Source organism: Berghia stephanieae, chromosome 5, assembly GCF_034508935.2.
Source record: "Berghia stephanieae isolate SIO BIC M18660-M18661 chromosome 5, UCSD_Bste_1.3, whole genome shotgun sequence".
NCBI lineage: Eukaryota > Metazoa > Mollusca > Gastropoda > Nudibranchia > Aeolidiidae > Berghia > Berghia stephanieae.
In genome coordinates this window covers 71,548,148-71,559,612 of record NC_088364.1, presented here as the reverse complement: position 1 = coordinate 71,559,612, position 11,465 = coordinate 71,548,148, and the positions used below count along the sequence as shown (strand labels likewise).

General features: G+C 35.4%; 1 protein-coding gene across 2 annotated transcripts; it reads left to right on the top strand.

Annotated features, from left to right (window-relative positions):
- Positions 1-343: 343 nt before the first annotated feature.
- Positions 344-9,753, top strand: LOC144973549 (uncharacterized). Of its 2 annotated transcripts, none has more exons than XM_078916107.1 (5): positions 344-729; positions 3,080-3,234; positions 6,126-6,241; positions 7,301-7,341; positions 9,044-9,753. In XM_078916107.1, the coding sequence occupies exons 1-5, from the start codon at positions 538-540 to the stop codon at positions 9,734-9,736; spliced, it is 1,197 nt and encodes a 398-aa protein (XP_078772233.1). In that variant the 5' UTR covers positions 344-537; the 3' UTR covers positions 9,737-9,753. The 2 variants fall into 2 exon arrangements, with proteins under 2 accessions (XP_078772233.1, XP_078772234.1); XM_078916108.1 differs by lacking the exon at positions 344-729 and adding an exon at positions 846-1,003.
- The last annotated feature ends 1,712 nt before the right edge of the window (positions 9,754-11,465 follow it).

Genomic DNA, 11,465 nt, shown 5'->3' with positions numbered 1-11,465 from the left:
TGAACCCCGTATTATGCGAGGTGGAAAGCAGTGAATATTATTATTGTTGTTATTTATCTCCGCTATCTTATAGTCTTATTTCCGTTTGATTATTTCACTGCAATGGAAGTTGACGACAATATGACCTAATAAGCTCCTCATAAGATTAATCTAGATACATAAAATCTCTTCAATTATATAATCTGCACAGTGATTGAGAAATCAAATAAATGATGGGGGAAAATACACAACTAATCTATGAACGATAACTCTGATCAATAATGCAGGCAGAGAGGTGGCAGTTATGTGCGTTGATCTTTAACATTAAAGTATGAAAAAACCATTTCGTACTGCTCTTTTTGATGACAATCATTACTGTGTAAAAATTTGTGCTCAATTGTTTCACTTGACATGGAATAAATGGAGAATAACGAAAGTTGAATTCCTGGAAGTTCACCATCCATGCCTAGGGCTAATCATCAAATGTGAAGTTACATCAACTTAAAGTCACTTCGCAGTCGTTTCTTTGTCTCTATTTATAAAACGTACCTTTATAAAATGGAGGCTTCAGTTTCTAATTCTGAAATTGGTAACACTGAGAGTGACAATGACAAAGCTAACACCGAACTCGAACATGACAACTGCACTGATGCCAACGAAATAAACATCCATCAATTTTTAGAATTCGACGATTTCGAAAGTTTTGAACAAGTGCTTAGGAACAGAGAGCAACGCCTTGGTGAAAGATGGGTTAAGTTTTGTTTATTATTAAGTTATAGGCTAGACGTCTAGTTATTTTCTAGATGGCTGCCTCTATTCTCCCCCCCCCCCCCCCCCCCCGGCCGATTGGATTACCGAAAAAAAACGTCGCCGGCTTTTTGCGATTTGGATTTGATTGATTTTTTTTTTAATTGTGCAACTTGTGACAAGAAACTTAACAAATTACTGCATTACAACCTTTGGATTAAACATACAACAATTGTGGACTACTTTTTATACTATTATGAAGACTAGCATCCCGGGGGTGAGAATAGTCACTTCGTATATACGAAAAATAAGTTATTGTCAAGAAGTCCACTTCTAAAACTAAAAAAGAGAGTTTCAACTCAATGTTTAACATTATAACTAATAACGTGTATGACACTGGGCTCGTGACCTGTTGTCAGCACAAAGTTGAGTCTTTGGAAAAGATTCTCAGACGGTAACTGCTTTGACGTATACAAACAAAGATCAAATTAAAAATTATTTTTTAAAATTATTTTGGTGCTGATTCTTTCAAAAGTCAATTTTTCCAACCTGTCATTCATGCATGTTTGTTCAAAGCTGTCATGTCATTTCATTAGGTGTTACGAAGTGGCAATTCGGACCCGAGTCTGAATTGCTTCCCGTGGCAATTCGGACTCCTGCCACAATGCGCCTGCGCAATCACTGGTAGTGTCGGAAGTGGAAGCTGGGTCGAAAGTGAAGCGTTGTAGGGTGGGGGGAAGCTGCTCGTTCTCAGTTGTCAGTTGTCAATCGGTAGGAGGGCGAGTGAGCGAGCAAGTCACGGTTTAGAACTCCTGAAGATGACTATACCTTTAAAAGTGGTGATCTATTATTCCCCTTTGTCTTACTTTTTCTTGGGTACTTTTTAATTGTAATTCTAGAACTTTTAACCATCCAATTTCTCCCTTTTTACTGGCGCTGATATGACAAATGTGTTGCAAGCGCCTTAAAAACAAAAAAACAAACAAACTTAAAACATAGATCTAAAATATTCGTGGTCTTTGGAAGATTACAATTGTAGTCGCTATTGACAACGTTAACAATCAATTTGCCCTTGCATAGATAAAAGAGTGTCTTTGTGTAATGATTGGAAGATTTATTTGATTTGCCATGAGCATGTTGCAAAAGATACATGCATGACATATCTACATTATATATTTTGCCATTTGCGGCCGCGAAAAAGTGCGGGGAAAGGAGAATAATATGACTTTGGGCATCAAGCGTTTCATTTAAAAGGCAGTATGGGTCGGACTTCGACAAAAGGCATTATCTTAATTCTTTTTTAATTAAAAAAATATGCTGTTTTATTTCTAAAAATTATAATAGAGGCGATTCTTGGCAGCAAACCATGCAATAGAGCTAACATACGTCTCATATTAATATTATTAGATAATATACTGGACTAGGTGCCTATTAATAAAATAAGCACTGGTTGAATACAAAGAAAAAATGATCAACTGGTAATGGGATTGGGGGGTAACCCACAAACGACCGAGGCGCTGGACGCAGGGAGAACATGGTGATACGAGATCAAAGAGAAAAAGCCGCCGGCTCTTGGGTTGTGGAAATGGTTGTTGGGGGAGGGGGGGGGAGTGTGTGTGTGTGTGTGTGTGTGTGTGATTATTCTGTTTTTAATTACTTAGAGATACTCATGAGTGTGTGTGTGTTTAGGAAGACCAATACAGTTTCTATAACTGCAAACGGAATAGTAACTGAGAGTTTCACTAATGATACTATTATGATAAGTTCATCATTCGGGCGCATTGCATTGCAGTATTCCGAATCGAAGAGCCATCGGAGACTATTCAGACTCGACCCTGGTTAGCAACTGAGTTCTATTTAGTTTAGACTCAAGTCCGAATTGTCACGGGAAGCAAATCAGACTCGGGGTCCGAATTGCCACGGGAAGCAATTCAGACTCGGGTCCGAATAGGCTTTTCCTAGGTGTTATGAACAGGATAATAAAAGGTAGATTCTGGAGTTTGAACCCCAAACTGTCTTTCTTTAAGCTGAATCACAGCTGACGATGTCTGATCTGTCAGTCGGACTTTACCACCATTGTTGATTTTGTAATGAAATTATTTACTTACTTGTAATTCTAATAAACATCATGTTAACGGCTTGACCCTGGACATCATTGCAGAATAGCTTGGGTGTGTAGTCCATGGTACAGTCTGAATGCAAATATTACAAATATTTTGATAGCTACCTACTTGAAATTTTTTTTGGAATACTCTGCCTCCCCTTCCCCACCCTCCTAAGAAAAAAAAAATATCTTGAATTATAGTTTGATTCCAGGATAAAATGATTTTTCTCTTTCTACTTTTATTCCCAGGTCAAAGACAAAAATTTGAAGACAGTGGAAAGATCCAACAGATTTATTGTGGATGAAAGAAAACTCTACAAAGCCAAATTCCAATACTCCTTCATCAGAATGCATTGCGATCGAAGTGGAAATTATGTGTCTAGAGCAGTGGCAAAAAAATCAAGGTTCGTTGAGTGTATGTTCTAGATGGATAGCTCATGGGTACAGAGCAGGCCTGTTTTTGTGAACTTTCCTCATCGGTAATACCCATTTTCTAATAGGCAGACATCAAATGGAAATAGTCAAGGATACCATAAACGTATTTCATATATTTTATTACTATTTAATTCACAGATTAACTTAATACTAATGATTTAGAGTTTTATGTGCAAGTTTTGTGACAATGCAAAACAATATTAGAAATTAACTTTTTACATGTAAGTAAGGAGACAACCACCGAAATAGAAATGTTAATAAATTCAAGTGCAAAGAAATACTTAAGAAATTTTATGAATTTTCAAAGAATGTTGGCTGACTGAAAGATAATATGTTTATAACTTGATTGAATGTGTTAAACCAAATTTAGTTCTGGATGTGACACATGGTTGTAAATGATAATTGTAATGTTGAAATCAAACTGCCTACACATTAACTTTATCAAATAGACAAAGATGATAAATGTGGTGGAGACTACATTCGCTACACGTAAAATCAATGTGAAATTTAAAAGTAAGCTGGTTGTTGTACAGATTTAGTGTCTTTGATAACAGCTTTCATCTACCACCCACCAAAATGTGCCAAGGAATATGCAGCTCTTTTGTGTAACAATCTCAAAAGTTTCCAAAATTAACAATCTGGAAAGCTGGACATGCAAATTTGCTAGATCTTCTTAAAGACAGATCGTTGTTGGAACAGCCCGATGGAACTCTTCTCTGGTACTCAACTGTGCCATGCGTCCTGCCTCTGTGGTTGTTCTCACCAGTTTGCTATGTTTTGAGACCACCTTCTCCTTGACCTCCCTCTGCTCGCCTTGCCCTGCCACGCACCCTCCATGTAAAGCTTTTCAATTGAAACATGTCTTTTGATGTGGCCAAAGTAATTTCTTAATGTTTGCCATGAGCTGGCAGTCTTTAAGGCTTCATGTTCAATGTCTTGGCTGGCCACAGGATTCTTAGGACTGTTCTGTAGCTCTTCATCTCAAATGCATTTATTCTTTCCATCTGCCTTTTTTTTAATTTTCCATGATTCATAGCCATATGTTGCTATGGGGATCTATTCTGTTAAAGAGTTCTCTCTGGCACTTCTATCCCGGGACTGGGAATTTGTTGACAAGTGCCATTCTGCATCTTTTTATTTGGACCTGATTTGCCATCTGTCTTTATTCTTGAGTCAAAATTAATGAAATTTTCAATATTTTCTAGTTGTTCCCAGCCAATATAATACTGCTGAACGAGGGCTCTTCTCAAGTCCATGACTGTGATCTTCTTCTCTTTGAGGTGCAGTCCTCTGTCCTTACTCTATTTCTTGACAGAATTTATCAAGTTGCTGAGTCTGCTTGGGGATTGGTTATCAAGACAGTAGCGCAGAGTTCATACAAATCAGTGCCCTGGATCTGGATTCAGCAAGTTATACGGATCCACCAATCGCTTTTTCCACTTTCGAGTTTCACTGCAGTAAAAAATTGCTAACAGCATGTAACAACACAGTTTAGGGAATGGCACTGATAATAGCTAAAAATGCTAGATATCCAACCTGAACATTAGTCAAAATCTTTCATAGAACCATAATTTAGACAGCATTACCAAAAAAAAAAAAAAAGAAATAAAAAAACCCCCACAAAACAGCCTCACTCAACATCACTGCCTACGAATGTGACTATGTGGTCTTCTGGTATGACACTCGCTTTCGGGTCGGAAGGTGCTGGGTTTGAGCCTCGCTCGGCAAATAGTTGAGTCCTTGGAAAAGACTCTTTACTCACATTCTCTCACCATACTCAGGTGTAAAATGAGGACATGGCCCTTAACAGCGTTGTCTCTGTTTGAAAAATAAATTGCAATATCGCCTAACAGGCGTCATGTCACATTCTACATTTTAAGTGTTGCTGTTGGCTAGGGACCCTTTGTAAAGTGCTTTGAGCACGTTTAGTGGATATTGCGCTAAATATAAAAAAGCTCAAAAGCTCAAGAAGTAACATCATTACTCACCTTTAAAGAGATAAACCAAATGCTATATTACTCATATGAGTCCTGTTTGGGATATTCATGTGCCATATGGGACCCAATTGCAGAAATAATAAAGAAATTATTAGAATGAACGGTAGAGGCGGACCATAACAGGAAACGTGCAATGACCATGCTTGACCATCCCATTTTCACTGAGGACAAGCCAAAACTCTTCAAAATTACCAGAAATGCATTGTACATTGATTCGGCTTGGTTCAAGCAAAATCAATAGAGGTATGGAACAAGAAATCAGTGTAGAAAGTTTCAAATACCAAACTTAAAACAAAGGAGTCACTAACCATCCTTTTTTTTTACATGTGCTATACATACGTGGAATAAATTACCACCAGAAATTATTGAAACAACAGACAAAAAAAAAAAGAATTCAAGAACACTGTCAAGCGCCTAAATGGTTTGCAAGAAGAAGGAACAAAAAGGAAAAGACAAATGTTCACTTTTCTCTTATGGTTGATTTAATTGTTTTTATGTCCCTTACAGGACTTTAACACTTAGATGGTCTATTTATTATTCATACTGATGGACTCAATCGAAGTGAATATAAAAATCGATGTTTTAATTTTTTTAAACCAAAGTGTGGTCCTTCTTTTCTACATAATGTAATCCTATCAGATGTGACGTGCTGGATAGGCAAGAAGAGTAAGGATTCTTATAAACTGGTTGATTCAAGTAGATTTTATACAAAAAGGAAATAGGAAATGGGAGTAAAATTGTCAAAAGTTCAAAGCAGCCTGGATGTTATCAAATGTTCAAGTGTAATTCTTTTTTCTTTCCGTCTTGCTTGTTGTATTTTATATTTGAAATAAAATCGTGTTTTCATCACATATTTTTTTCAGCACTAAAAAGGTAAACTGTCCTGTCTTTATAAGAGTAAACGTAAACAGAAAAAAAGACAAGCTGGTAGTGACAAGGTGTTGTCTAGAACATAATCATGAGCTACATCTGTCTGACAGTGAGTTCTGATTGTTAGTTTTCCATTCAATTCTCTTATATATTACCAATTAATTGTTTTCAAACTCGAACTACACTTATATTTATATTGATGTTTAACTGTAACATGTCATTTCAAAGTTGTTATCATCAATTCAAAAAAAATTTTTTTTAGGGATTCTATAGTAAGTTTAGGGGAAGCTCATGTTATCACAGCTTTCTGAATAAAATAATTACAGTACTTTAAAAAAAAATAAAGTATTCAGTTGAACATATCAATTTACAATCTCGTTTTTATTGTTGGTATTTAGCTTAGATTACAGGAGTAAATCATGCATAAGCAGTATACAATCAGGTTTTTATTAGTTATAAAATATTTTATTATTTTTGAAATTGTTGTGGTTCTAATGATCCAAAAATATTGCTGTTAATGATAATGATTATAATAAGTATGATTTTGATAATGATAGTAGTAGCGGTAGAATTAGTCGTAGCAATAGTAGTAGTAGTGGTGGTGGTGGTGGTAGTAGTAGTAGTAGTAGTAGTGGTAGTACTAGTAGTAGTAGTAGTAATAGTAGTAATAGTAGTATAAGTAGTAGTAGCAGCAGTAGCAGCAGCAGCAGCAGCAGCAGTAGTAGTAGTAGTAGTAGTAGTAGTAGTAGTAGTAGTAGTAGTAATAGTAATAGTAGTAGAAGTAGTAGTAGTAGGAGGAGGAGATAGTATTAATAACAATGATAATAATAATATTGAGAATGATAATAATAATAATGAGAATGATAATAATAATAATAATAATAATAATAATAATAATAATAATAATAATAATAATAATAATAATAATAATAATAATAATAATAATAAATAATAATAATAATAATAATAATAATAATAATAATAATAATAATAATAATAATAATAATAATTTAATTTAATTTGATGGTGATGACGACGATGTTGATGTTGTTGATGATAAAGTTGATGATGATGCTGATGATGGCAACTATAAATATAATACTACTATTAATGACTATAATGATGGTAATTAAAATTTATACTAATGATAATAATATATTTTTGACAGGATATCCATCTCGAAGACGTTTAGTTAAACAAGAGCTGGAGGTTTGTTAAATACTTTATTCAGTAATAATTTCATGTCACTATTATTATTATTATTATTATTATTATTATTATTATTATTATTATTATTATTATTATTATTATTATTATTATTATTATTGTTATTATTATTATTATTATTATTATTATTATTATTATTATTATTATTATTATTATTATTATTATTATTATTTTATTTTATTTTTTAAAAAATTATTTTTTGTTGTTGTTGTTGTTGTCGTTATTATTATTTTTATTATTATTGCTATTATTATAATTTTTAATTTTATTAGTATTATTACGATAATCATAATCGCTACACCTTGGGATCAGCGAAAATGTTGCGATTAACCAAAGTTGAGTTTTCTTTCCACTATTGCAACATTTTCCCTCTGACTTTACACTGGCTTGGGACCGTCAATGGCTGCGGTATTTTCACCACCGCTTGTTGTAAGTTTTTATAGCAATATTGATTTGACCAGTGATCAGTTTCATACCATATTATATGGTAAACTCAAACCAGTTGTCGTGAACACTGTTCTTAGTCCACCACAGACTGAGCAATTTGATTGAAACAAAAACCATATGACGACCCTGTATAGATTTTGACAAGCAAAAAGCAGCTTTGATGCAAGCCAACATCTTATTCAGATTGGATTAACTTTTCACTCTTTTGTTCTCAACATTTGTTTGTTTTTAAGGGTTTTACAGCGCTTGCAACACATTTAGGTTATATCAGCGCCAGTAAAAATGAAGCAAATGGGATAGTAAAAAGTTCTAGTATTACAATTAAAGCACCCAAGAAAAAGTAAGACATAGGGGAACTGGGAACAAATAGGGATTAGATGTAGATTCCAAGAGCATACCACCAATGTACTTAGTTTGTGATCACCTATAATTCTCATCCGGACACAAGCACTAAATCCAACAAGAGGAATACACTCAACATTTGTAAGTGTAGTCGTAGAGATTAGTCGTGATGAGAGATGAAAAGCTCTCACCAAACCCATTAATCGATCACAATGTACAGTTGTCAATCCCAAAACAAAGTCTCTCCTTACAACTGTCATTATCTACCTGTTGTCTAGACTATGCCCAGTCCTCTCTCCTATCTAAATGGTCACAGATGACCTCACAAACCTATACTGCAATGCAACACCCTCTGTTGTTTTGTGTCTGATAGAGTGGTGACACATTTCTGTAGCATTAAACCCCATCCACTTTCGATTATTCAACCAGTCATGATTTCACCCATGACGAAGTTTAATTATGAGATGAGGGGGTGGGGGGGGGGGGGGGGCTGTGGGGCTCTCAGCGGTATTGTCTTTGCTTCACACCCAGAAGATACCTAGTTCGAATATCCACCATGTTTTGTGACCTTCAGCTATTCGCCTATCCCTAGCCCAATTTGCTGTGTTGTGCTGCGGCTGACATCTAAGTTATCCCAGTCTATCCTTGGAATAAACCCTAAGACAACTTTTTTTCTTTGGGATTAAAATGACTTTTTCATGAACCAATGAACAGTTTCAGCCTTACAACCAAATGCAATTGGAGCATAGGGACATTGACAGCATAAAAATAAAAAAAGAAGCAAAATCCACTTCTGTCCTGCTTGATTACCTGGGACTGTCCCCATTAGAGACCACTATATAAAATCTATGTCTTTGAATATTTTTAATTGATTTTCATATTTCTATTTTGCCAGTGTACTCAAGTGACAGGCGATATAACTTCTGTAACGGCAGACATCACTCCGAATTCAATGCCATTCATTGCAAGTCCAGCTATGGCAAGAAAATTGATTATAAAGAGACCTGTTTTCAAATCCACCAAGAAATCAGACTCTACAATGAAAAGTCACGAATCCAAAACTACTGACAATTCAGAGAAATCTATAACCTTTCTACACGGCACACCAATATCAATATCAGATGAGGAGGACAATGACGCCACTGAATCAAGTGCAGTGACCTTGAGTCAAAACAAACCACGTTTTCCTGGACGTATTGAGATAATTTCACCCTCCCCAAATCCTGCGGACATTGACACGAAACTGTTTAAAATAGAATTAAACAAGGGATCTCCTCCCATTGCTGATAATGATAGTGATAGCGATGAGAATTTTATGCAAAATGACTATGTGGATATGGATGATGATGGTTTTATAAATGAATTTAAAAGTGAACAAGGACCGTTGACAAAAGTGTCTGTAGTCAACTTAGTAGAACGCAAACTCAGGGAACTAGAGAAAAAAGACAGTGTTTGCCAGTCTAAACATTTCAATTATGGATTTACAGTGATTGAACGATTGGATATGCTTGATAGAAAAGCATCATTCAGTGCCAGGAAGGAGATTGATGATATTTTGTTGAAGTATTTATTGGCTTCAAATAATTAAAGAACAAATGCTTTTTATTGAGTTTTTTTTACTTTCGTTGCTTGATTTTGAATCAGTAAAATGACCACAGATTAGGTTTTATCCTCTTCTGATTAAAAAACTAAAAGAAACTTGAGATTTTATATAGCGCAATGTCCATTAAACATGCTCAAAGCATTTTACAAGGGGTCCCTGACCAACAGCAACATGTAACATGTAGAACGAGACATGATGCCTGTTAGGTGATATTACATTTTTTTCCAACAGAGACACCGCTGTTAACAACCAGGTACTCATTTTACACCTGAGTACAGTGAGAGAATGTGAGTAAAAAGCCTTTTCCAAGGACTTAACAATGTGCCAAGCGAGGCTCGAACCCAGGATAGGACCTTCCGAACAGAAAGCAAGTGTCATACCACATAGGGGAGAATCTTGGTGTTGAGGACGTCTGACTTATTTTGTTGAAAGCTTGCAATGTGAAACAATGCAATGTTGCACAGTCTTGTAATTACCTCAAATTTGTTTTGAAATGTGAGACCAGTTGATTTCATAAAAACACGATTAGTGTTCAAGCACAAAGGAAGAAGGCCTTTTGTTTGCCACTTTCATCTCGTCATCTTCTTACTCTTCCACCTTCACTTGGGGTTGCTTCCTTTCCCACGTATTTCGGACAATATTAGTAATCACTGTTTTTTTTTTTTTGTTTTTAAGGGTTTTACGGCGCTTGCAACACATTTAGGTTATATCAGCGCCAGTAAAAAGGAAGAAATTGGGATAGTAAAAAGTTCTAGAATTACAATTAAAGCACCCAAGAAAAAGTAAGACATAGGGAACTGGGAACAAATAGGGATCAGATGTAGATTCCAAGAGCATACCACCAATGTACTTAGTTTGAGATCATCTAAAAGTCTCATCCAGACACAAGCACAGGTCCCAACTAAGAGGAATACACTCAAATGTTTACCAATCATATAATATAATATGTAAACTAAACATAACAGAGAGATGATTTACAAGGAAAAAAATATCATCTCCCAAAACAATAACTATGCATTCGACTGTTTCCCTCCCAGCCAGGACTCCGACCAGGGCCAGGAAAAAACTAAGTAATCTCATTCCAAGACAAAGACAGAAAGCATGTTGGAAAACAGATATAAGGGGATAGAAGACACAGTATGTACCTCCCTGCCCGCTATGGGAGAGTAATCACTGTCCATTAATTTACCCGTCCATGGAAGTGAGGGGACAACAATAAGAATTAACAATTAGAATCAGATACAGACTTTTAATGAAGCGTGCCTGAAGCTGAAGTTACCATGCTGAAAGATGTGTAGTTTACATAGAAAATTAAAAAACAAAACAAAAAAAAACCCCAACTCAATAATGTTTTGAATTAATTGTTAGGTTTATTTATTTCAGTTGTTCAGTATTGACCATGGGCCTGACCATATTCAGTGAGTCCACATTTAGATGGTTAACTCTCTCATGTTCACATAAATGGGCACTTGAACGAATTCGTTCTATTTTCATTTATTTTGAAAGCGACAGAGTTAAACCCTATGAGTACCTGTGAGAAGGCAGCTCATACAATACACACACAAGACACATACTCTGTGCAAAGACAAAACACTTTCAATATATCAACATAGACAGTATTCATAAATTCGGATGATGCACTACTTTCCAACTCTTCCCCCCCCCCCCTAAAAACAAAAGCAAAAGAAAAAAACAAACCCCAACAAAACAACAC

What these genes read in the sequence shown, in the direction of transcription:
- LOC144973549 (XM_078916107.1), top strand. Translation starts at nt 538, where the DNA reads ATGGAGGCTTCAGTTTCTAATTCTGAAATTGGTAACACTGAGAGTGAC. An exon ending in AACGCCTTGGTGAAAGATGG is followed by an intron (nt 730 to 3,079) that starts GTTAAGTTTTGT and finishes TTTTATTCCCAG; the next exon opens with GTCAAAGACAAAAATTTGAA. An exon ending in TAGTTAAACAAGAGCTGGAG is followed by an intron (nt 7,342 to 9,043) that starts GTTTGTTAAATA and finishes CTATTTTGCCAG; the next exon opens with TGTACTCAAGTGACAGGCGA.